Here is a 25,562-nt window from a genome sequence, read left to right on the forward strand (position 1 = left end):
AACAGTTATCCTTTTCTCTTTGTTGTTAATTTCATATATGGCTAGTACAATAAGATAGAGAGTCACTTGCATTGCTTTTTGAGAACAGAATTACTCAAAGCTTCTGTAGGTTAATTCTCCAGCATGTAGTTTATTTCAGTGCTATGTTCTAAGGAAAACTGCTCAGAAATAGCTTGTAAACAAAAACACTGACTAAAGAGAACAAAGTGTGTTTAAAGGCTGAACATGTTTGGGTTTTGGAAGTTTTAGCATTGAAAAATATAATCACCTAAACAGTAGGTAATGGCTCTGCTAGGATTATTTTGAAAATCTGACACAGAACAAATTGATCTAGCCTTTAGAAGTAGGATAAAGATGCCAATAAACTATCTGAGATAGTAGTGAATTTTAGATACAGTGCAGAAACTGTATTAAAAAAAATCCAAGACACCCTCCTTCTGTGTAAAATACAATATGCTGACTTAATACATTGTTCTTTTGTCATTCATGTTAAATACATTTACCATCATATTCATACACACTGTATTACTTTTAACTAAAAACACTAAAAAAACATCAGGGGCATACTTTACATACATTATTAAATTTAATCATACAATCTCATCCAGGCTATATATTATAGATCAGGCATTCTCTTAATGCATTTTAATGCACTGTACTTTTCTATAACTATGCAATAATATGATATCTATCATGCCCTTATATACAAACCATCAGGAGTTAATACCAGCTTACAGTCTTCCACTCCCCAGCTGGCAAGATGTCTTTATGATTGTCTCTTTAAAGTGGGAGAAATTTTGGAAACTGTGCAAATAGCTTTTGGGTAGATGTGAACAAGCTGAACTGTAGCAAAAATGTTAATTCCTCTTAGTGAATTGACTAAACTTCTTCTGCCTAGAATTTCCTTTTTTATAATTATTTGCTACTAGACCAAAATTGGCCACGCACTTAACCATGTCTCTATCACTCACACAAGACAATCATTCATGAGCTGGGACTGTGAAGAAAATAAATGTATAAAGCTGCTACTGCCAGTAATACAGCTGCAGTGAAACTTGGCTCTGCTAGTCAATAAAAAGTATTCTGCTATAAGAATGGAAATATGCACATCACATACCTACTGCAGACTGATTTCTCACTGTGCCTAATTTGATCATTTCTCCAAAACACAGCTACAGTTTGTTCATTTTTACAGAGCATTTGTTGGAGAAACAGATACACACTTGTTCATCAGAACTATGATCATTCAAAAAAAGTTAAAAACCAAAGACAATAATGGCAGACACATCACAAATAACCTGCCTGACCCCTGTCCACTTGCACTAAACCTGTGTGAGAAGTACCTGGGATTACTGCTAGTCCGATCATATATCTTTCAGATACATACTAAGATGTGCATTTAAAATGTGCTTTCAAGCTGTTTCCAACATGTTATAGAAACAGGCTAGGCACACTTTGGACAGATCTTGGTGATCCAGCTCTTGCGCAGTTAGCTTATACTCTACCTTTACATGCCTTTTTTTTTTTTCCCCCCAGACTTCTGATAAAGTGGTTGCTTCATTCATGGTTTCTTAAGTAAACTGCACTAGAAAGGAAGGATAAAATAAAATCCTTCTATAGAGAAGCAATAATTCTAAAGAACATTTGACGTGTTTTATTATAAATGGCCATCAACACAGAGCCAAAGTCACCTTTATAACTATCTACAAAGAGCACAAATAATTGCAGGTTAGAAACCCATTTTCTAGCATGAGTAGAGGGCTTGTGGCTAGCAGTTTTTACTTTATGTAGATTATTCTAAGGAAAGGAATAAGTTAAAAGGCCCTAGGAAAAAAAAATATATGCTTGTTTAGTGTTTTTGTTTACAATGTTCAATGTGAAAACAAAGCTATGTTTATTTAGCAAACAGGAAATCAGAAAAGATAAAACACAAACTTTTTGTCTAGCAATTCTGGTGTAAACCCACTCTAGTTAATGGAGACATTGTTGATTTAACATTAATTTAATTGAAACCAGATACTAGCCCAAGGCATTTTAGAATTCCTACATATTTCACACTTCTTTTTTTGGAAACACTGCTTGGCCGCATTAGAGAAAACATGAGGACTGAACAAGTTGTAAAGGCTTCATTCCTGTCACGCTGGACCACTGCTTTCCAGAGTTTAGAATGGTGCCTATTTAACATGTGCATGTGTGCATGCACGCATGTTTGCTGAAGTGGGATGGGGATGGTGGTAATATTGCTAAATTTGTTAAACAGGATTTTTCTTGTCTGTCTGCTATTACTTTTGTGGTATGCTGAGCAAAGAAGTGGAAGTGAAGTGGCTGCCTCCTAGAGTTTTACCCGTATTTTTAGGAGGGATCATCTTCATAGCAGAATTACTTGTATTTAAAACCGTCTCTAGCCCAGTAACGTAGCAACAGGACAAGGAGTTACCCTACCAAAAGAAGTTACAGATTTAGATTAGATATTAGGCAGAATTTATTTACCATGAAGACAGTGAGGTACTGGAACTGGTTGCCCAGATAAGTTGTGGATGCCCCATTCCCAGAAGTATCCAAGGCGAGGCTGGATGCAGCTTTGAGCAACGTGACCTAGTGAGTGGCAACCCTGCCCACAGCAGTGGGATTAGAACTAGACGATCTTTAAGGTCCCTTCCAACCCAAGCCATTCTGTGATTCTAACAGAGACAGGAGCTGAGATTTAGCTTCCTGTAATCTTTAAAAGAATATTAAAAATTCAACCTACTATTAGCACCAAAAGTACATAGGCAGTGCTCAGTAACACTTCAGTCAGCAAATACAATTGAATGCTTTTTACTGTCCACATGCTTGCAAGAACTAACAGTGTTCTATTTGCAAAATGTCAGTCTTTCCATTAGCATAATATACTCGATCCCTCTGGCTGGACAGGCGGTGATGGTTTTATTCAAAGTGTCGTAGATGATTGTACAGAGATTGGACATAGGTGAAGACACACATGGGATCTGGCTTGTGGCCCATCATCATCATGTCATCCACTTCTATCAGACGATCACAGTGAGCCATTTTCCTGTAGTAATAATAAAACCAATTCAGCAAATCAAGGGTTAAAGCCAAAGCTTGTAACTACTTCCAAGATTCCTTTGCTGCTCTGAGATGAGCATCACTGAGGTATATAAGAAATCCTGAGATTTATCAGCAACAGTGAAATGGTCAGGCTGAGGTAATATTGGAGTCTGATATTTTTGTGATCATGGAAAATACTTGTTCTTTCCCTCTTTTCCTCTGTACTGTGATCTGACCCAGCCTTGTATGGCCTTTTTCACTGTCCCACGTTTCTGCAGCATGTAATATAATCCTCATTCCTCAACAAAAAGTTAGTCTCCACTTCCTGTGGTCAGGAGAATACTGCAGTGCCCCAATCAATAATCCATCAAGTACAAAACATTTTGATGCTAGTTATCACCAGAATAATTATTTCACCAAGTGATACATAAAAAAAGATGCGGAATAAATATTTGCTGCAGACTGAGGAGTAATTTGCATTTATTTGTATTACAAGTATATACTATTCAAATACATTAACTAAGCTGGACTGAGTGTCTGAGCACCACTTTCCACAGATGCAAACCTCTCTAATTCTGCATGAGTAGAATTTGTTAATGCTAACCTATGTGAAAGATTAACTGTCATCGATATTAAAACCCATACAAAAATTAAGATACATGATAAATGAAGTGACAGGCTGATAATTGAACAACTTTCCTCCCTGTTAATAATCTTTTGCAGACCTAAGCAAACGTCCAAACATGGCTTCTACTCTGCATCTGATTCTGCATTCCCTGGTTTCTCTGTTAGCTTCTCTGTGGCCAAACTGCTCAATTAAGAAATGCAAGGACACAGAAGTCATACTGAACACCCACTGGAGATGTAAAACCATAACAGAAACAGTAAATGTCTAAATTGCACCTTAATCTACAGGTTGCAACTTCCTTTTTCAGGAAACCATTCAGACAGCTAAACATAGATCAGTCAAGATAAAAGTATGCAAGTCTCGCTTACCAACACACAGCCATCCAGTAGGTTGTTACCAATTACTTCTGTCATGCAATCTGTTCTGTTTATTTTGTGTTTCTAATGGGCTGGGTTTTGTCTTGTGTAAGTCACAGAAATTACAAATTTGTAAGGTTTAGGAACTTTCCAGATAGTCATTTACATGACCCAAGAAATAACATTCTGTCAGTAATAACCTCTGTAAAATATATTTGCCAAGGCTATTTTCCTTTAAAAGCAGCATCCCACTGTAAAGAAGTTCTTATCAATACACACTACCAAATCTTGGAAGGCAAGCATGTACGACAGTAATGAGGCACCTTGAAATGTGACAAGTGCAAGCTGTGAATTTCTACATCTATGTAGAGCACGACTGAAATCCAGTGACTGCACATACGCTCATACAACATACTGAAAAAGCCAGTAATGCATACTACAAATGTAAGGACAAAACTACAGCACAGTCTTACAGCATCAGGAAACAATGAGAGGCAACAGAATTAAGGACTCCACAGATTCTTTGAAGCTAATGGGTTTGTGCAGTAGCAGTTCCGTTAGCAATATCATCTGTGGTAAAATGCAGTGCATGAAACCTAGTGCTAATAGAGGCTGCAGCAGTCACATGTTCTAGCAGTTGCTTCTAGGATCACAGAAGTGAGAAAGCAGAATTGAAGTACCACCCAAAGATGGTGAAAGATCTGAACATGGAACTCCAGCCAGCTACACTGTGCCTGGCAAAACCACATTTGATTTTAGATTGCTGTTCTATGCATTCTTTGTGCAGAGCTTTATTTTTTAGCACAACACACTTAAGTTAGTGATACAGGATCTACCGAAAGAATGATTAAACTCTTCACTACTGGCCAGCTTCATGAGACTTGAACTAGAAGCGCTTCACAGAGATTTAAGGCGATACTCACTCAGCCATTGTGAAAGCCAGCTCAAAGTTCTGCTTGCGGTTAGCTGGATCAAGCTTATTATAATCAAAAGACTCAGGAAAGAAAGAATGTACAAGAGCACAGAATGCCATCCCATCATTCCAGCTTGAGGAGAAGTTCTGGAGATCAATGTGCTGTTGTGAATAAAAAAAACACACATTAATGCAGTGCTAGAGAACATGGAACAGCAGTTGCTTTCACTCACTGCAATTTTCCGTCCTGTTCTCCCACTGACTAGAGTAACAGAGTACAGGCTTCATATTTTTCTTCCCCTCTGCGCATAACCAATACATTAATTGTATTCTGAGAAGAAAGGGCATGCTCAGTAATGAAAGCCTCTTGCTTGACATGTCCAAACAGAAAGCAAACATACAGTCAAGGTCCCTGATCCCAAAACCTACTAAAATACTGTGAAGAATCTTGTGAAACTCAGAGAACTCTGGAGCAGGCCCAATGTACCAGCTCAATGTTTATGTACAGTGAGGACATTGCTTACACCTATGAAGTATTTATAATTGAAGCATGGCTCACCTTGTGATAATAAGTACTACTGGATAAAGTCCTGCTTACTTTGCTGCTCAGTAAGGCCTAATTCATTGCTTGTTTATTACACAGATTAGTAGAAATACAGGAAGAATTAGGCCTACTGCAGACCCTGATTCTTAGCACTAATGCTTATTGTTACTTTCAACTGCCAGAATGAAACAAAATATATTTAGGTTCTCTACTAGTGTTGCTTTCCCATCATACAAAATTTGAACCCCAACTTTCCTCTTAAACAACTAACAGTCACGTTAATTAGCTCTGCTGAAGGATACTGTGATTTAGCACATTTTACAAAAAGCTGAAAAACATGCATTTCTGGGGGAAAAAGTGGAAAAAAAAAACAACCTGTAAAATTTTTCTCTTTCCCCTTGAAACTGCTTTGGGAATTATGGCTTAAGGCCAGGTAAAATTACTGAAATCTCAGCAACTGAGTTCTCTTATCTATTGTGATGTTGCCTTACAGAAATTAGCTCACTAACATGCTGTGATTCAATCTCAAATATTTAATATAAATTCACTTATCTAAAATCAGAAGAGAATAATTTGGTCTTCTGTGTAGTCAAAGTGAAACAGGTTCTACGTACTGGTAAAATACTATTCAGACTTTATGTGATGAGAATGCAAAAATCACAGTCTGCATCTAAGAAAAATGTGTGTGTGTATAGTGAAGTCCACGTATGTAACTACAAAAATGTCAGCTTTCAGACCAAATACTGCTGCAATGCTTTGAGAGACATACAAAATCTCATTCATGCAATGACTGTCCTGAAGTGTTGCCCGTGCAACCTGTTACATGATGTCAGAACATTGTGACCCTGGGGGAAGTTAACTCACTGTTTAGCATGTTTTACATTCAGTTTTTGAGTAGGTTCTTCTGAAAAAGAGCTAGAAGTGCTAACGTCTTCACCTTGTATCCTATGGTTTTTGAGCGACACCAGTCTAACAAAATTTGTTTAATGCTGCTAGCACTGGCAACCCCAAAACTCTGCGATCTCTTCAGTTTAGCTCTGGATTGTCCTTTTCCTCTGAAAAATTAACAGAGACCAGATTAAATTACATTCTAGAATAACTTAAACCTACTTGTCAGCAACATATATGCAACCTTGCCCAGATCACTCCCTGTTCAGGTGATATTTGAGAAATGTGGCTAAAACTTCAACCTGCTGGTTCTGCAAGAAAAACTAATTTTCATTTCACTGAAGCCAGGATTTTGAGTCCTTTTCTGTTTAAATCATGCCTTTATCATAATGCATAAAGAGTAGTCCTTGTTTTTCTTAACAAATGACAACAGAAGGTTCTCAGTCTTTTCTTTTAATTATAGAGAAGGCAGCTTTCACAACACTCTTTCCCAATAAAAGGCATTAGCTTCTTCAGCTAAACAACTCGAAAGATAGAAATCTGTACCTGTAAATTTCCAGGGCTCAATTTGCAATGTCAGCAAATCTACACGTTACAGCCCCCTGAGCTCAGAATTCTACACTGTAAGAGTCCTCCCACCAAGTTGTCCTCTGCTAGCAACAATTAACAAATTAGTTTCCCATAAACAAATCCAATCTGGAGATGTAAGAGAGTGACATACTTTCCACTGTCTTGCTCAAATTTCTCAAAAAGTGCTTTCCTGGCCTGTGTTCCTGTAGTTCGAGGAAGCGTCTGAGACCTCACCAGTTCTCGCCTCCTTTCAACTTGGCGATGTACAGTAGGAGGAGAGGAGTGAGCCTTGGGTGTCATACCACAGTAACTGTCAGCTGCACTAGAGAAGAATTACAGGAAAACTGTGTGGTTAAAGAAAAAAAAAAAAAAAGAAGTAGCACTCTGCAGTGCCAGCAGTCAGCATAAATGCCCAGTGTTGCCTGTCAAAACAGCAATTTCAAGAGGACGTGAATGAGTTAAAAGCAATTCAAGTGAAGTTTAAATTTCTACTTGTAGACAACAGCACTCAAGTACAGAAGGTTCTGAGGTACTTTTAGGAATGAGACATAGTTAGCCAAGCCACAAAGGCTTTACAGCCCTGAGTAGAAGAACAGCAACACCTTTAAGGAAACAAACTAAAGCAAAAGTTGTGGACACACAGGAGTGCTAAATTCCTTTAACTTCCAATTCTTGGTTTCCAGACAATTTACTTCACACTTTAAAAATAAACATGAACAGTAAGTCTCATTTTGAAAATTTTAGTTATAGTACACAGAATCCTTCGCATATCGGTGTTGCTTCACTGATTGCAACTTGAAAATTTGATTAAGGATTATATTTTCATTTGTGTTTATTTGGGCAGTAAACCACTTCATCAGCATTAATGAAGGAAGCCAGAGATGGCTTTGAAAGTGCTCCCCATGATGCAGAAACTGAGGCAAAGAGTGTGACACTGAATTTACTGTTAAGTTCTGATATATCTGGAGGTCGTATCTCCTGACAGCAAGATCTGCAAGATGATTGGTATATCAAATGTTGGAACTAACTCAGAAGAAATGTTATGTCAAAATTTGGATGATTTTCAAGGCATGAACAAGCTCAACTTAAGAGATTTAAGTTGGCTGTTCTCCCCCTTTTCTTGATGGATATTTTGCATGCCAAGAATGCCTGGATATGGCTGTAGTAATTGCCATACCATATAACACTATACTAAGTAACTGTGACTGTGTTAATAAAAAAAATGTATGTAGTAGCCATATTTTTTGAAAAGACAGCTGAAAGTCTTCTGTATCCTGCAATGCATTTATCTTCAAACCGAACTCTAGTCTAGCCAAACTATGGATAAACATGGCAGTCATTTGCTGGTTTTCAAAATATAAGTCCAAAGCAGAAACTGACACATCTGACTGTTTTTAAAAGTGTTTCCAGAGGGCCTGAGATCTCGCTTCCCCTAACAAAAATCCACCAAAGAGTAGTGTAGCGCTAGTAGCACAGTAAAAAAAAAACGTGAAATCCACAATTAGGTCTGCTTTAAACTTCTCTACAAAAGGTTGATTGTTGTTTTTTTTTGTTTGTTTGTTTGTTTTTCTTACTGCTCTCCTCATCTCTGCTCCACAAAGCTCTCAGGAAGGCTCACAACCTTTAATGTGTTTAAATTACAGCATCTGGGACTCACCTGTTCTATAAGTCATCAGAATACCTCATCAAGAATATATAAAACACAATGGCCTATCAAAACATCAAGATAAATGCTTACCTTTCACCAGTTTTGTTTCCACTACTTGCCTCATAGCTTGCAGTAGAGACAGGCTTAGTGACAGAGGTGGCATTCACTGTACAAAAACAAACAAACAAACAAACCAAACAAAAAAAAAAAAACAGGATGTATCAATGTTGAAACATTTTTCTCTCCTTTCCTCATACTTTTTCAAATAATTTCCTGGTAAGACAGTCATGCACCGCTTTTCACTCACCACAGTCAGAAATAGCAGGCCTCTGTCTAGGTCCCATTGTAAGCCAACAAGCCACAGAGGGATTTATTCCTTCTGTAACACTGTTGTACCACAGCAAAGATTGTGTTAACAGGCCACAAAAGACTGTGAGAAAATGCCCTTCTCTTACACATTCTTGAGCAGACCTCAGAGGAGGGCGAACTGCCATGGATATTTCACTGAGAGAAGCATGCTATGGCTTAGCTCACAACAGTCATTTTGGCATACTTAAGCAGTATTGGGAAGCCTACCATAATTGACAGCATAATTTAAATTACCCAGTCTTAACTTACAGTAGGAACTTTTCTAATTTTAAAGTAGAACAGACTCCAAAGGTGGCTCAAAACCAACCTTGGACAAAGAGAAAGCTGAGGTACTGAATGAGTTCTTTGCCTTGGTCTTCACTGGTGGCCAGGATTCCAATCTTTCTCATGTCCCTGAGCCCTACACCCCCAAGCCTCCAGGTGGGGACCAGGGGGGTAAATCTCCCCCCACTGTAAGGGCAGAGCAAGTCCGAGACCACCTCATTGGACTGGATGAGTACAAGTCTTTGGGGCCGGATGGTGTGCATCCCAGGGTTCTGAAAGAGCTGGCTGAGGTGGTTGCCGAGCCGCTCTCCATCATATTTGAGAAATCATGGCTGTCAGGCGAGGCCCCAGATGACTGGGGGAAGGGTTACGTCACTCCCATTTACAAGAAAGAGAGCAAGGAGGACCTGGGGAACTACAGGCCAGTGAGTCTCACCTCTGTGCCTGGGAAGATCATGGAACAGATCCTCCTGGATGACATGCTCGATCACATGAGGAATGAGCGTGTGATCAGAGACAGTCAGCACGACTTCACCAGGGGAAAGTCATGCTTAACCAATCTTGTGGCCTTCTATGATGGAGTGACAGTGTTGGTGGATGAGGGGAAGGCGACCGATGTCATTTACCTGGACTTGACCAAGGCCTTTGACATGGTCCCCCACCACATCCTTATCTCCAAATTGGAGGGATGTGGATTTGATGGGTGGACCACTCGTTGGATAAGAAATCTGTTGAAAGGCCACAGACAGAGGGTGGTGATCAATGGTTTATATGTCCAGGTGGAGGCCAGTAACGAGCAAAGTCCCCCAGGGGTCTGTCTTGGGACCAGTGCTCTTTAACATCTTTATCAATGACATCAACAATGGAATTGAGTGCATCCTCAGCAAATTTGCTGACAACACCAAGCTGAGTGGTGTGGTTGACACGGAGGAAGGAAGGGATGCCATTCAGAGGGACCTTGACAGACTTGAAAGGTGGGCCCAGGTGAACCTAATGAGGTTCAACACAGCAAAGTGCAGGGTTTTGCACTTGGGCCGGAGGAACCCCAGGCGTCTATACAGAGACTGGAAGGAGTAGTCCTTGAGAGCAGCTCTGCAGAGAAGGACTTGGGGGTCCTGATGGATGACAAACTTAACATGAGCCAGCAGCGTGCTTTTGCAGCTCAGAAAGCAAACAGCATCCTGGGCTCCATCATGAGAGGGGTGGCCAGCAGGGACAGGGAGGTGATTGTCCCTCTCTACTCTGCTCTTGTGAGGCCTCATCTGGAGTACTGTGTCGAGGTATGGAGCCCCCAGTACAAGAAAGACAGAGAGCTGTTGGAGAGGGTCCAGAGAAGGACCACAAAGATGATCAGGGGGCTGGAGCACCTCCCCTACGAGGACAGGCTGAGGGAGCTGGGCTTATTTAGCCTGGAGAAGAGAAGGCTGCGGGGTGACCTCATTGCAGCCTTTCAGTACCTGAAGGGAGCCTATAAACAGGAAGGGAGTAAACTCTTTGAAAGGGTAGATAACAGCAGGACAAGGGGGAATGGTTTTAAGTTGAAAGAGGGAAGATTTAGGTTGGATGTTAGGGGGAAGTTCTTTACCAGGAGAGTGGTGAGGTGCTGGAACAGGCTGCCCAGAGAGGTTGTGGATGCCCCGTCCCTGGAGGTGTTCAAGGCCAGGTTGGATGAGGCCCTGGGCAACCTGGTCTAGTAAATGGGGAGGTTGGTGGCCCTGCCCGGCAGGGGGTTGAAGATTCATGATCCTTGAGGTCCCTTCCAACCCAGGCCATTCTGTGGTTCTGTGATTCTTGCATCTTCCTCTTCTCACTTTTGAGGTTACATTTTTTGTGCTTTCCATCTTAGAGCCCCGTACTAGATTCTGGCTAGGCACCACAAATGTGGAATAATGAAGTGTCCATTATTAGTGTGTTAAATCTGGACACATTAAAGCCAAAACTTTTTGTGCAAGGCAGGAATTCATTTATTAAAGACTTCTTATATAGACAAAGATGAAAGACTGACATTTTAGAAGCAATTCAACCTAATCACTGTCCAAATTGCTCTATGAAAGAGCTGAACTCTCCCTGCTGCCTATAAAAGGGACTCATATCAACTGGACATCTCATTTACAACACTCTGTTGAATACCAGCATACTGAAGTGAATCTGGAACCACAAACAACTGCCAAACAGCTGTACAAATCCCTACAGGTTTTAAGTTGAGGAGGAGTGTGATTTGAGATCACTGTGGAATGCCAGCGCATTCTGTAACAGTAACAGCTTGGTGATATAAATCAGAAGCAGTTTTTGATAAAGCTCAACTCATCTATTCCTACTGGAATAAGAAGTCCTTAAGGCATTTTGTCTTTTTTACACATTTACACATGCAGACTACTTACTCTTTTTCTGCTCAGATAAATTTGCTTTAAAATCCACAGAGTGGGCCCACTACTTTCCAGCTGTCATTAGCTTGCATTCAGTCACATTTTTCACCAGTGAAACTGCATTCTGACCTACTTCTCTGGCACCTATTGTTTCCATTGCAGAGAATGCCTAACAGTACACATGTACACCACTGTGCAAATACAGGTAGGTGCCCCCTTGCTTTGAACTGATGAAGAGCCCAAAAAATTAGAACAAGGATCCATGATACCCAGGAAATTGAATATGCACGCAGTCTTGTTAGCAATTTTCTTACTGTCATGTACCTATTAAATGGAACTAGATGCTCAGATCTGAATCCCTCAGATATGGGACACGGAATCCCTCTCAGTGTACTTTGCATAAGGATGCACTGGTGGGAATACTCACCTCCATTGGCAGATGAAGTCATTGTTCTCACTGAAATAGGGAAGAAAAAAAAAACAAAGGAAGGCTTTCCTACATTCTTAGCTTGAATAAGATAAAATTTGAAAGATGAACCTGCAAATAATCTGTTTCTCATTGGCAATTCCATCTGATCTATCTCCATAGTTTCTGATCAATAAAGCATCACCAACACTAAACACAAACGAAACACAGCCCAAAGACAAATTATCTTACTATAAATCAAATGACATGAGCTTTTTTATTTTTGAAAATTTAACTTAGATAGAATTCTGCAATAACTCTTCGTCTACATGTCAGTCTGCTGTCGGTCATTCCTCCATCTAAACCATTTTTAAACCTGTTAGCAAATACTTCTCAAGATACTTCTTCAGTAACTGTACTAGTTGCACTGTGAACTCACTTATATTAGGCAACAAAAATTCTCAGAAGATGTGACATTATAAACTCAACCTCCAACTAGGACCCACGATATTACAAATCAGAGTGTGCCATTATGGAAGGGGAAGCCATAAAAGCAAGGTTACATAATACCTCTAGGTCACAGGACAATCTCCCTGTCCCTAGTTTCTTGAAGTAATGAAAGGAAACAGAGCTTCAGAAAACAGACTTTCTCCCCCACCCCCGTATTTTACCTGACTGGTTGGAAGTTTTCAGTGTCATCTCATTTTTGCTCTGGTTTTGTCCGAGCAGGCCAGTGGATGCATTAGTTGTTCCTGCTGAATGGATGTTTTCTCCTGAAAACTTCTCTGATATTCTGGTTACTGCAGTAACAGGAAGGTGTGGCATCTGTAAGGTCATTGCAGGAGCATGGGCCTCAGGGGAAGAGTCTGACATGTAAAAAGAGGTCAGCTCATGGGAGGCTTTTGCCTGGCCTGGTGAATAAAAGAAAATCAGAAAGGAAGTAAATCTACTTACACACCTGTAACAAAATTACAAACAAATTTCCATGCAACAACTTTATTTTACAAGTCAATCAAAATTCTCTACCCAGTTCTCCCTCTGGGACATTATACCATTTACTGCGCTCTGCAGAAATTGAAGTACAATCCTGGTACCTGTCCTCCAAGACACTCAGCAAGAACAGCCTTTTCAGATTATTAATTCATTAGCATCTACATTTGGTAAGCTCCTCCTCTTCCTCTGTGCAACCCAGTGATGTGATGCAGATTAGAAATCGGCATCCTTGTTATTTTCTTAGATTCACAAAATGCTGGGCACCTCAGTTTTCTCTAAAATATAGATAAAAAGCACTGCCCCCACTGAAGGATGATTGAAATAGATCGGTAATTTGCAAAATGTTTTGAGATGTAAGGCTATAATGGAACGCAGAGCAGCTGATCTTATTATCAGGGGGGCACTGAGATAACGGTCTCCAATTTACGAAACACCACACTGCATGCTTAGCAGTAAAGTTGAACATTAAAAGTTAGACTCCTAATTAGGAAATAAACAGTACCGCAGCACAAAATCCATCCTGAAACCATTTCAGATTTTAATGGTTCCAACATCCAAAAGCTGCTCTATGACTGCCAGAATCAGGTATTTTTAAGTAATCCCTCATTTCTTGCCCTGTTCCTACCTGATGAAGACTGATGCCCATTTTCAATGAGGGAAGAACTAAAAACTCTTCTAAACTCAGGTTTGTGGTGGTCATCCAGGTCTACACTCTGTCAGAACAGAAAATGGACACAGCTAAATTTTAAACAGCATCAAAAGTTAGAGGATTATCCAGAAACCCCAGTCAAGAACAGGCCTTCCTTTGCTAGTGATCATGATGCAGTATGGGAGAAATTATTTAATTCCAAAGGCCAGAACTTGAAAACTGAACACTGGCAATGTAGGACATGTATCAGTCCTCACATGCTTGTCTCAACAGGCCCCATGCACCTAGCAGGGATCTTCCACTTTTGTTAGATAAAGTTATCTGTATCCACTGTGATTATGATAAACTGAAGACCCTGTATAATAGTTGAGAGACAAGGGAAACATGAGATTTGTAACTCCAGACCAAATCTTCCTGTTCTACCCCTTTTAATTCATCAGAAAGTCTGAGAGGCTGGTGTTAAAGTAAGACTGTCCACCATACTAAGAGCACATGGAAATCAGAGATACTTTAGAGGACAAAAATTTCCATCTATATACGAGAGAAGATAGATTAATGTATCTGGTATTTACTTAACCATATATTTGGAAACAAAACCTTGATTTACTCAGTATTTTTCAGACAGGTTTACTTTATTTCACTTCTCCTGCCTGTTTCTGAGTCAGTGATCTTGCTGGAGTTACATATGCACTTCTGTGCTCTGCTAGATAAAAGTCTGGACGTTACATAACAAGCCAAGTTTGGTCTGTTTACCATTAAAATGTGTAAAAGATGCTGCTTTCTAAAAACAAGCCAAAACCAAACACAACTGCAAGTTTTAGCACAATGTGCCTTATAGCTCCATTAGAAGGACAATCAAACTTTCTTTCATGCCCCAATATAGTTTCATATGCACCTAAAATAGTGGTCCAGAATCTAAAACTCTCTTATGAGCAAAAGCACTATTAGCTCCACTGGTTTTTGTGGGATATCTTTCATTTAGAGACCTCTGAAAGAGGGATTTTCAGAAAAGCAAGCTCCTCAGTTGCCTCTCTGTGCTTTGCATACAGAGATTACTGATATATCAGAAATGAGGAAAGGTGAGATGTGTAAGGGAAGACAATCGACTGCTAGATATTAGTGAGAACCTGCACCACATTTATTCCTCAATTCTTCTACTAGAGCAGAAAGACGCCGTCAGATAACAGGAGTATTCTGTAACTAACCCCACAGCTTGAAGAAGAAGCCTTGAACAGCATTAGAAAAACTTTTGCACATGGAGTGATCTCTGAAGAAAAACTGTAGAAGCACTTTTCACAAAACCTTATTTTGACGCAAACCTGGATTAAAAAATTGACAGCAGGGAAAACAACTCTACCTTTGTAGCTTCAGCAGGTGTTCATTCTGTATCACAATAAAACAACAACAAAACAGACAAACAAACAAAAAAATCACCTAAATGAAGATTCAGGCAACTTTGGAATGCCATTATTCCAACAAGACACTTAGGGGAATTGCAAGAGAATAAGAAGTAGTAAACAGAATGACCAGACTTCCTTTATCAAATACAGGAGTTGAGATGGCTTCACGCTATACAGTGCATGTGACTTTTGGAGCATTTAATCTGTCTGCTTGTATACCTCAGGTCTGTGTTATATATCTTGTATATAACCTGAGGTTATCTTGTATACCTCAGGTCTCATGCAGTTACTCCTGTACTGTTAAGCACCATCAAGTCCCTAGATACCAATGAATAATGTTTGTTTAGATCTTCCTAAGTGACCCCAGCCAGCTAGGCAATCACTCTGTTGCTTTCCCCATAGCAGTCTGGTTCTCTGCAGATGTCCTTCCAGCAGTCTGTCAACACTGAAGAGAGACTCTTCTGACAGTATCAAAATAGAACATCCTTGTAATTTTAGTCCTCCTTGTTCACAAAGGCATCATGCTGAACCACAAACACTGCAGAAAGATTCTAAGTGATTGTGCTCCTGCCAGCATGTGAGATTTGCTCATCAAAAAAGGTCAGAACTCATCCTTTCTAATAATCACTGGCAGGTAGAAGGATTGCAAGAGATTACAAACAGCAACAAATTGTTCAACAAAGGATAAGTACTCAGTTGTGCAGCTACAGCTCCATGATTCTGCTTTAAAATTCATCCTTCAAACATAAGTTTACTCAGAGGGTGGTGACACACTAGAACAGTTTGCCCAGAGAAGTTGTGGATGCCCCATCCCTGGAGGCATTCAGGGCCAGGCTGGATGCAGCTCTGGGCAGCCTGGTCTAGTGGCTGGTGACCCCACCCACAGCAGGGGGGTTGAAACTAGATGATCTTTGAGGTCCTTTTTAACCCAGGCCATTCTATGATTCTATGATTACCTGTCTGTAACTGAAAGCTTTGCAAAAGCAGATCTCAGTATCAGGCCTGGTTAATGACCAAATTACAGTCTGGCATCAAAATACCAGAAAGACCAACTGTTGTTAATCACAGTTGCTAACAACTAACACATAAATGGACACTTTTCTTTTTTTTGTTTGGCTTAATAGCAGCAGAGTCATCTGGTAGACTGGAATACTGAGCACCATGCTTGTAAGCAGTTTCATACAGTGCTGTGTTCTATATCTGCTTGCCTGTCATATTCCTTTTATGTCACACCCAGAAGATGCATCAAACAGTATTTTGCTAGTTTATGTGATTATTCTGTCATTCTCTTATTGCAGATAAACCTTCAGGCATTTCCTCATGACATATGTGGAGCTATAAGCTAGATTTCACCTGCTTTCATCACACTTACTAAAAAAAAACCAAAACACATGGAAAAGCAATAATGTAGCTGATGAAAAATTCTAGGGAAAGAGTATCAAATTACAGAGGGAACACAGTGAGGGCAAAAAGCAGCTTGCTTTCTTCTCATCAAGGAGAAGCAGGGAAGAGCCTTCTACTGAAACCAATATGGCCACTGCCCACTGTAACAGCCAGGCTGGGGCAGAAACCTAGACTAGCCACACCTTTCCCAAATAGACCTCGCAAGGAGCATTAGAGATGCCCTCATCTTTGACCATGAAGAACTTTAGACTCTCGAAGTCCCCCTAGGGGCTGAGGGCAGAGGTGTGTATCATGGGTGCAAGCATGCCCAGCTCCATGAACTTTTTGAGCAAGTGGCCGGGTTGCAAGAGGAAGGTACCAGACAGTGGTAGTATCCAGGACTCAGAGAGAGAGAGAGAGAGAGAGAGAGAGAGAGAGAGAGAGAGAGAGATCAAAGGGTGGTATTGTGAACTGACACAAGCTGACCAATAGCCCTTGTCTTTAGTCCAAAAAAGGTAAACAAACTAAACTAGCTTCCAACCTTGAAGAGACATACTGCAATAACACAAACAAGATAAGGAGGACCAGTCCTTCGTTTCCACTTACAGCAGAAGGAGTCTCCCCCCTGCTCCCACAGTGCCCCTACACAACAAATATGAGTCTCTGAGGCTCATGAGGTTGAGGAAAAAGGAGAAGGTACAGGTAGTGGTCAAGACACAAGAAGGAACAACCACTTTAAGTTGGTCCAACCAAGCATCCTTATTAGAACCATTGCCACCAAAGGGTGGCAAAGGGTGTTAATAATCAGGGGCTTCTTGCTGAAAGGCACTGAATCACTCATTTGTCATTTGGACAGTCTCTCCAGAGAGTTTTGCTGCCTCCCATGGGCCCACATTTGTGACATCAAGAGGCTACTGTCATCAGTAAAGCCAGAGGACTGCTATCCACTTCTGCTCTCTCAAGTAGCGTCACATGAGGTTGCAACACAGAAACCACAAATTATTAAGAGACTTTAGGTACCCAGAAAGATGTTGAAGGGATCAAGGAAGGCAGGCAGTGTTCTCCTCTATTCTCCCAGTCAAAGACCTCGACCTACACAGTGCCAAGGTTGTGGGTGCAGTTTCTCATTTTATTTCCCGAGCATCACTGCTAAAATACAGAGCCTCTCTCCAATTCCAGGCTGCCTTTTTCCTCTGCTTCCCTTGTATCAGATCTATCAATTGTGCAACCACAGAGCAAGTCGCATCAGCTCAGAAATCAAATGAAAGAATAAACCCTTTTGTTATCAAAACTCACTAGTTTTCCATGAGATCCTGTTTCCACACAGTTATGTTACTAGATTGCAGTGGAAGCAAGCAACTATATATACGATGTCAATGTCACCATGTCCTGAAGCAGCAACAGACTGCAGCTAGACTGAATTAAACGTAACAGACTTGAACCCTAAGCATTGACACATGCCCCTCACCAGGACTTACTATTGTGAGCACAGAGCCACACAGGGGCACCTAGAGGACTACAGACAGACCTCACCTGTCTTCATCTGGACAAAAGCACAAGGCATTTGATTACATGAGCTTTTAACCCTGTAGAGGTATCAGAGCAGCTATGTCCCTTGACTTCTGCCACCACCTCCTCAGTTTCGTTCATTGATTGCTCTGGGATTGATCTTAGAAGTCAAGAAGACTTCTTGCTGAAAATAAGGTGCTCATAACAGCATAATGCCAATTTGCCTCAGTCTCAGAACTACTACAGTTTGGGATACAGTCCTGTGTAACCCTTCCTCTGCTGTAATAGTGACCGCAGAAGGAGCCATTCAAGCAGCATCATTCAATGACTGTTTTTGAAAAACACTTGAATGCAGCTCTGACTTAGCTTTGTTTATATGCAAAATAGAATTCAGCAGCACCTAGGTTATGGAGCACCTAGAAACTTTCCCCCAGAATAGTATATCTTTGTACCAGGCAACGTGCATAATGACAGCAGAAAGACAGTGATCAGTCTCTGCCAAAGAAAGACTGCAGCATGAAAAGAAAGGTATACAGAGGCACAGAAAGGTATTGTGGTGTACCACGACTGTACAGAAAACCACTAAAAGACACTGTGGTTGTCCACAAAAAACACAAATACCACTGACAGCTGTGTGTTAATCTGCTTCCCACACTAAAAAAAAGCAGCAGAAGGCAGGCACAACTCCTCCTAGAATCTTCTTTCCCCATTCTGCAACTTTTAAAATTCCCCCCAACCTTTGACATGTTACAGAGCTGCATTTTCATTATTTATATATTTATCTATTTACTCTGCAGCTTATTCAGCATCCTGCATTGACTGAAGGAAGAAGAAAAAGAAGGAAAAGACAATTCAGTCAAGGACAATCTACAAACAATGTGTTTTTGAAGAGAAAACACAGTCTTCCTAGTTTCAACACTCTCAACTTTTGGAATTAAATGATATTTTCCTCAGCTTTGAGTGAAGTTGCCAACTAAAGTCTCCCATCAGGCACTTCAATCCCTGGAAATCAGCAGACCATTTACATGACAGACTCATCATGGTTAAGGAATGATTCCAAGTTACCACCTTTAATCTCAAACTTTTCCAGGCTTTGGAGCTGACAGAAATAAATCCCATAATCCACGTATACAGCTTCTCCAGAAGTCACACCAAGAAAAAGAGGCAAGGCTAGGTGAGCAGACTTTTCTAATCAAGGAAGTACTGACTAATTCTTACTGACTCATCACGACAAGCGTCGTTTACTAGCCTGATTCAATGTGAGAGTAAATTTCTGGACAGAGGAAGCTTAAGTTCAGGGTAGGAACACTTGATTGGAAAAAAAGTAGAAACGTACAGTCTCTTTTTATCCATCTATAAACCAAACTGATCTAGATCCAGCCTAATAAGAATTTGGGCTGACATGTTTGTAGACTTTTTAATCACAGATGTTTATATGACACTGCAACTCAACAACTTAGTATCTTCAAATGAGTGGGACCCAAGCAAGTGATAATTCTCCTACTGCCTTTATCAGTCAAGATCCTCTGGAGCTGATGGAAACTGAATTTCATAGGTACAACCTCCAAACTTCAGATTTGATCAGAACTTTTCAGAGCTCTGCCACAATTTTCACATTCAAAAAATGAAGAACTAAGCATCAGGAAGGAAGGAATAGGGGAACACCTCTCATTCACTAAAATCTGTCCTCTACCCTTAGATTTCAGCAGCCATTGTATCCAACAGATACACCCTTCCCAATACCACAAACAAATAAACACTGACTGTAATAGGCAAATTTTATCTACTTTAGCTGCTAACAGTACCTCTAGCTCTATGCTGTTCTCCCTGTTTTTCACAGAAGATATGCAAAGCTAGCTGCTGAGAATGACATCATAGGTTACTAGCAGTGAAAGCTTTGACCAAAAATTGTCTGAAACGAAGTACAGAACCAATGACTTGTCAGGAGATGTAACTGGAAAAATGAAACATGCTCTTCACTGTGCTGCAAATTATTGTGCAGTTAGAACAGAGCTCAGAATATTGTACTTCTATAAACAATGGAACCATAAGAATTCACAGTCAAGTTTATACTGTATTTCCTTGCAGACACAAAAAGGACAGAACAGAGCAGAACAGTTCAGTAGGAAGGGACCTACAAAGATCACTGAGTCCAAAAACAAGTATTGTACTGAATAGCTAAAAAGCTATTCTTAAATCTTTTGCCAAAATAAAAACATAAAACCATAAAAGCAGAAAATTATTTGGAGAGAAACGTCTTCAAATAGGGAAAAAGAAAGCAAGGTCCCTTTCTTTCACCTTGACAAAAATCACTGGAACAAGTTGGTACTACTTCCAAAGTAATGTTGATTTTATCCTGTTTTTATATACTACAATTTGCTTGACACCATCCAAACCACACAGAACATATTAAAATAGTGTAGTGGTCTCATGCAAGATTGCCTCTACTATGCAAGTATTATTTCATACATAAAAATCTCTCTTAAAAACGTAACTATATTATTACTAGAAATCACATCCAGTTTGCAGAATGACTAACTCAAAATCCTGCTCAATCCACGTAGTTCCAGCTCCTGAACTTACGCTATACAATAGCCTTACACCGACCTCCTGGCCCTAATGATTATAGAAGAAAAAAAAAGTGTGAAGAAGGAAAAGTAAAATCTACATGCCAAAAGCGCTGCATGAATGCTTTAAGAAAGATTAACTCAGAAGGCAAAAACTAATCCCAATTTTTACATATCATAATTTTAAACCAATCCCAGTTGTTCTGACATTAGTTTTGTATACTTGCTACTGTCAGAGCTGGATTTGGTTGTTCCCTCTCAGCTCAGTTGCTATAATCTAAACACCTTGGAACATTCCACAGAGCTACTTTTAAACACACTTTGTTTTTGTTTGTTTATTTGTTTTTAAAGAAATAGAAGATCTTATCTCTATTTAGTTTCAATAACTCAGACTTTTCAGAAAAAGATCTACTTAGCTGAAGTTTAAGTCAAGAGATAAACAGAAATTTACAGATCTAGCTGTAGCAACTGAACGAGTGGGTTTACTATAGCGTTGCAAATACAAAAAGCAATTCTCCTTTCATTATTAAGATTTCTAATCCATCCATATCCCAAGATAGAAAAAGAACAGTGAGCAATTTTTTATGTACGATCTCTTGGAAGAACAGTGCAAATAAGACTGCCAGTGTAACAACCTTGGATGCAAATGACCACCTGACACTAAAACTAACAAATTACAATGAACCATCCTGCTCTGCAGAAGTCAGTCAGACACTGAAACATCCACAGACAGAAAAACAAAACCCAACATACCACAGAAAGGGGAGGGGGGAAAAGAAAAGAAAGGAAAGGGAAGGAAAGAGAAGGAAAGAATGGGAAAAAAGAAAAGAAAGAAAAGGAGTAAATGTACAAAGAACACACTGCCTTCCCCACCCCACACACCCAAAGCAGCCTTCCTCAGTACCTGGAGAGGCCTATTCTTGGGTACAATATAAATCTCGGGCAGATAACACAAATCCTTGTAACACTGTCACTGCTGTGTCGCGTGCAGGAAATGAGGGCTAGCAGACGGTTATCTTGTTAGTCTAGCCCACTTGACAGACAGAAAGGCAACTGGCTCCATCGAAATGAGTACATAGACTGTTATACATCAGTTTTCAAGGACAGCGTAGCAGAGACTAGCCAAAGGTTATATTTAAAAGGAGATTTGTGTCCTTACTTTTGAATTATACTCAGAACTCCTTAGCCACATTTTCTTCTCAATGAAATCACCTTGAAAAGTAAACTAGCAATGTTAGAAAACAACAGTTCACACAATAAATATGCTCATAATCTCCAATACCTGATCTTCACCCTGAGAAAGAAACTCTTATCCAGAGTACTTTGATAGAAGTGTTGAAGGGAACAGAACTCAACTCCTCACTGGGATAAGAACTACATTGACCACACACTGTAAAGAAACCCAACCAATCAATTTTTTTCAGGAGCAAAACAGTACATCTTATTTGCTGCTATTCCCAGAAATCTATTATTTGCTTCTTCTATCTCAGACTTATATAAGCATTTACTGTGGATGAAAGTCTCTTCAATTTTTATCACAACCACTAATTTATCTGAAAACAAACACAGTGGCATTTATGGTACTCTGCTCCAAGTGCTTCTGTTGCACAAACAGAAATTTCAGACAATTCAGGGAATATTTTCATTACCATAGAGAAACTGGGTTACCAGCACAGTGATCGAGGCTTGCTCCTTAGTCATTTGAGCACAGCCACATTACAGCCTTAATCAGAAAAATTATGTAATCTCCGCATGCATTTTGTGTGTGTAGTTCTAGCTGCATCTTCCATGGTTCTCAGTACTGAGATTCCTTTTCAGTCAGCTATGCTAACCCTGGAAGCCATCCATCCTTGTGGGAAAAATTGTTGGGAGCACACTGGGGATCTACCAGTACTGTAGTGATCTTCCCTGAACCCTCAAAGCCAAGTAAGAAGGTTCCAACCAAAACAAAAGCACACTCTGTATTTTAACCTAGACTGACATCTAAGGCTGGATAATGCCATAGCCTTGATGCAAAGCTTATCACAGAGTGTGAAATACACACTACAAACAGGCAGTGGCAATGGAGAAGATGAGTTGTGTGAGGCACCACTTCCTCTCATTCCTTCCCTGGCACTGAGCTTACTTCTGTTTCTTGCAATATAAGTAAGTGTGGCTGGCTCCACGGAGGAAAACAAAACAAACAAAAGATCCAGAAGTTGTGTAAGCTGTTCATCTTAGTCTTTTTGGGAAAAGGCAGCAGCTGCTACAATAGCATTGGAATGGTACAGCATGTGGCAGCTTTGCCTTTTCATTTGGTCAGCTGTGGCCCATGCTTTTGGGTTGGTGGGAAGGAAAAGGGCTGGAATGTTATACAGACTCTGCTCGATCACACCCAAATAACTTCAAATTAGTTTAATTTCCAAGCTTTAACTTTTCATCTCCAAGGCCTGGATAGCCAATCCCACAACTTTCCATGCTCCAAGTCTTTAAGAATCTTGCAAGAGAGAGCTTAATATTATATGAAATAGGCTGTCAGTTTTGAAAGCTAGCTCTCTAATGCCACATAGTTTTATATAACTGAGCTTTCCACGCACCACGTTATAAGGCTTCACATCACAGAAACAGTTCTACCACTGGGAAGAACACCTCTGTGGTAGTTTAGGTCACGGAGACCACGACAGCGTGCGTGGGGCATACTTCTCTAAGATTGAGCCATAGTAGCACAGCACAGCACTTGCACCTCAAAACTTTCACACTTCAGTACACTAAGCCACTATGTTAGGTAAGCACATTATTGTCTGCTACATACATGCTGAGTTTTTCTCCTTTGTGAGCTTGGCAACTGACAAACAGCATTGCTGGCACACAGATCCCCACTGAATCTGAAAAGGATATAAAGATATTCACCTACACATAGATACTGATAGCTGAGACTTCTCTTCTTACTTCTAACCACACTGAACCGAGAGATTGCTATCACTCTAAGCAAGATCTCAGTTTGGCCAAGTAGTGCTATAATCAGAAACATCTCCAGATAGTATAACAGTCAAGGCCGTTTCTCTAGGCACCTTCCAAAAGCTCATAAATATTCAATGCACAAAAGGTGCTCCATGTAACCTACAGCTCGTCGTAGAAGCATCCACTCACATCAAGTGCTCATGCATCCTCCTCATGACCCTCCCTTCATTGCCTCCCCAGCCACAGCCAGCACTTACTTGGCTCCGACCAGACACTGCTAGCTTCGCAAGGGTGGAGAACCTGTCTCCAGAAAAAGCCGGCACTGGAGAGCTAGGTCCCACAGCTGGAGGGCTCCTCTCTGCCTCCTCCTGCCACTCTTGCGGCAGCCCCGCCGACCGGCCAAGGGCCTCCACCTGCCGAGCGAGACGCTCCAGCTGCACCCGCAGGCGCTGGTTCTCCTGCTGCAACTCTGAGACGGTGCGTGCCAGGGGGCTAGCGAGACGCAGCACCTCATCCACCTGCCTGCTCACGCCTTGCTTGAACACCTGAATGTCCACGTGGATCTCCCGGACAGCGCCCCGCAGCGTGTCTTCATAGCGCCCCAACGCCTCGCATACCGTCTTTGCTTCGTGGCTGTTCAGGTTGTCGATCTCGCTGGCCATTGTGATCACGGCCCCTAGATTCTGTGGTGCGGCCGAAGAGGCGCGAGGGGGCAGCTCGGGAGCCGACGGCTGCAGACGTCCGACCAGATCTTCTCTCCCTGCTGCCACCGCCCGCTCGTCCCCTCGGAGTGCACACAAAGCTTCCTCCTAGCCGCCCTTAAGCCCAACCCCCGCCTCGACCTGCCCCCACGGCTGCCGGAGCCCGGTTCGCTCCCATACTGCAGACACAAAGCTCCGCAGAGCCTGCGGGGCGCTCGGCGGGGTCACCGCAGCAGTGCCGCGCCGTAGCGGGGCACCGGCGCAACCAGACCAGGAGCTAGCTGACTGACTGCCCAGGGCCGCTCGGCTCAGTGTGCGCTCCTTCGGAGGAGATGTAATTTCACGAGGAAACAAACGAAAGAGGGAGGGAGAAGGGGCGGGGGCAGTGGGGGGTTCGCAGCTGTCATGGCCCTTGGAGGAAAGGCCGGGCGTGGCGGGCTGCGGGCGGTGTTACGGAACCGGGCCTTGAGGAGGTCGAGGATGCAGAGCTCTTGCGTGAAGAGAGTGAGCGGGAGATGGCGGTCGGGCAGGAATGCGGAGAGCAAGTGAAGAGGTCATCATCTCGTCTTTCCAGGGTTACTTGCATGCCGATGCCGAAGTAAACAATGTATTCCTTCCTGGAGGAGCACGAAGACAAAGGGAGATAATCGGCTCTGAGAGAACTTCTGGAGAAATGCACATACATGCATCTTTCCCTGTGAAGGGAGAATCACCTCCCACAACCTGCTAACTGTGTTTCTGTATTCATTAGAGCATGGAACAGAAATGTGACATCCTGCATGCTCTTTAATCAGAGAAAGTTTGAAGTGGAGGAACTACCTCTCTGGCTTTTTTGTCACTATACTTTTTACTCCTCTGCTACTTTCAGAACTGCTCTATGCTTTGTAGCAAAGTGTAACAATATAGTATGTTTATGTCTTTTTAGTCCCCACATACCAGCACACTTTGCAGTACACAAGAAATATACATGCCAGCGCTGTACTCATGCAGTACACAAGAAATCTAGACATACAAATCAAAGCCATGCATGCTCTGAAGATCAGAGGCCTTGCACTTAACTGCATGAAATATGATTGTTAGTAAATGCACATGTGAATAGATAGCGAGTGCTCTTGATGCAATCTCTCAGCGTGTTGCACACAAATCAATGTGGCATGTTGCAGTCATAATTCCAGAGCCCTTAAAATCAGTTGTGCCCCAGAGCATATGTTAAGTCATTCCCTGGCAGATCTCCATAGTTGAGATTTGTTTCCACTTGAATCTCATTTCTAAGTTTTAGTTTCTTGATTCTCTTTTCATTCACTTGAACAGGGCACTTAGTGCAGGGACTGGCCACTGGGTTCATCTTCCCTCTGCCCCTGAGCTTCCAGCAATCATTGTACAAGTTACTTAATTTTTCAGCCTGCTGAGGCTTTAAGTC

The 25,562-nt window shown here is 41.3% G+C and overlaps 2 protein-coding genes across 10 annotated transcripts in view; one reads left to right on the plus strand and one right to left on the minus strand.

The window, feature by feature from the left end:
• FBXO39 (F-box protein 39) overlaps nt 1-25,562 on the plus strand; it is a 53,132-nt gene that overhangs the window by 15,757 nt on the left and 11,813 nt on the right. For 4 of the 6 annotated variants that reach the window (XM_025142113.3, XM_046902753.1, XM_046902754.1 and 1 more), the window contains one exon: nt 18,732-19,319. The exons of 1 other annotated variant lie outside the window; for it this stretch is intronic. In XM_025142113.3, the coding sequence (XP_024997881.1) occupies nt 18,732-18,872 (141 nt within the window). In that variant the 3' untranslated portion in view covers nt 18,873-19,319. Of the gene's footprint in view, nt 1-18,731; nt 19,320-23,681; nt 23,818-25,562 lie in introns of those variants that run through there. One more of the 6 variants, XR_005840901.2, reaches the window with a different exon arrangement.
• SMTNL2 (smoothelin like 2) lies at nt 111-24,457 on the minus strand. 4 transcript variants are annotated; one of them, XM_015296210.4, is made up of 9 exons: nt 23,699-24,457; nt 13,619-13,706; nt 12,672-12,911; nt 12,022-12,051; nt 8,686-8,761; nt 7,099-7,269; nt 6,427-6,544; nt 4,956-5,107; nt 111-3,052 (listed from the first exon to the last, which is right to left on the minus strand). In XM_015296210.4, the coding sequence occupies exons 1-9, from the start codon at nt 24,101-24,103 to the stop codon at nt 2,926-2,928; spliced, it is 1,407 nt and encodes a 468-aa protein (XP_015151696.1). In that variant the 5' UTR covers nt 24,104-24,457; the 3' UTR covers nt 111-2,925. The 4 variants fall into 4 exon arrangements, with proteins under 4 accessions (XP_015151696.1, XP_046758706.1, XP_046758707.1 ...); XM_046902750.1 differs by lacking the exon at nt 12,022-12,051; XM_046902751.1 differs by lacking the exon at nt 6,427-6,544.

This window comes from Gallus gallus, chromosome 19, assembly GCF_016699485.2.
Source record: "Gallus gallus isolate bGalGal1 chromosome 19, bGalGal1.mat.broiler.GRCg7b, whole genome shotgun sequence".
NCBI classification, from domain to species: Eukaryota; Metazoa; Chordata; class Aves; order Galliformes; family Phasianidae; genus Gallus; species Gallus gallus.

Bases quoted from the DNA above. Each gene is read 5' to 3' on its own strand.
- SMTNL2 (XM_015296210.4), bottom strand. From the start codon at position 24,103: ATGGCCAGCGAGATCGACAACCTGAACAGCCACGAAGCAAAGACGGTA. The intron at 12,052-12,671 runs GTAAAATACGGG...TCCCTATTTCAG, and splicing joins GAAAACTTCCAACCAGTCAG to TGAGAACAATGACTTCATCT. The intron at 5,108-6,426 runs GTGAAGACGTTA...TATTCACAACAG, and splicing joins CAAAAACCATAGGATACAAG to CACATTGATCTCCAGAACTT.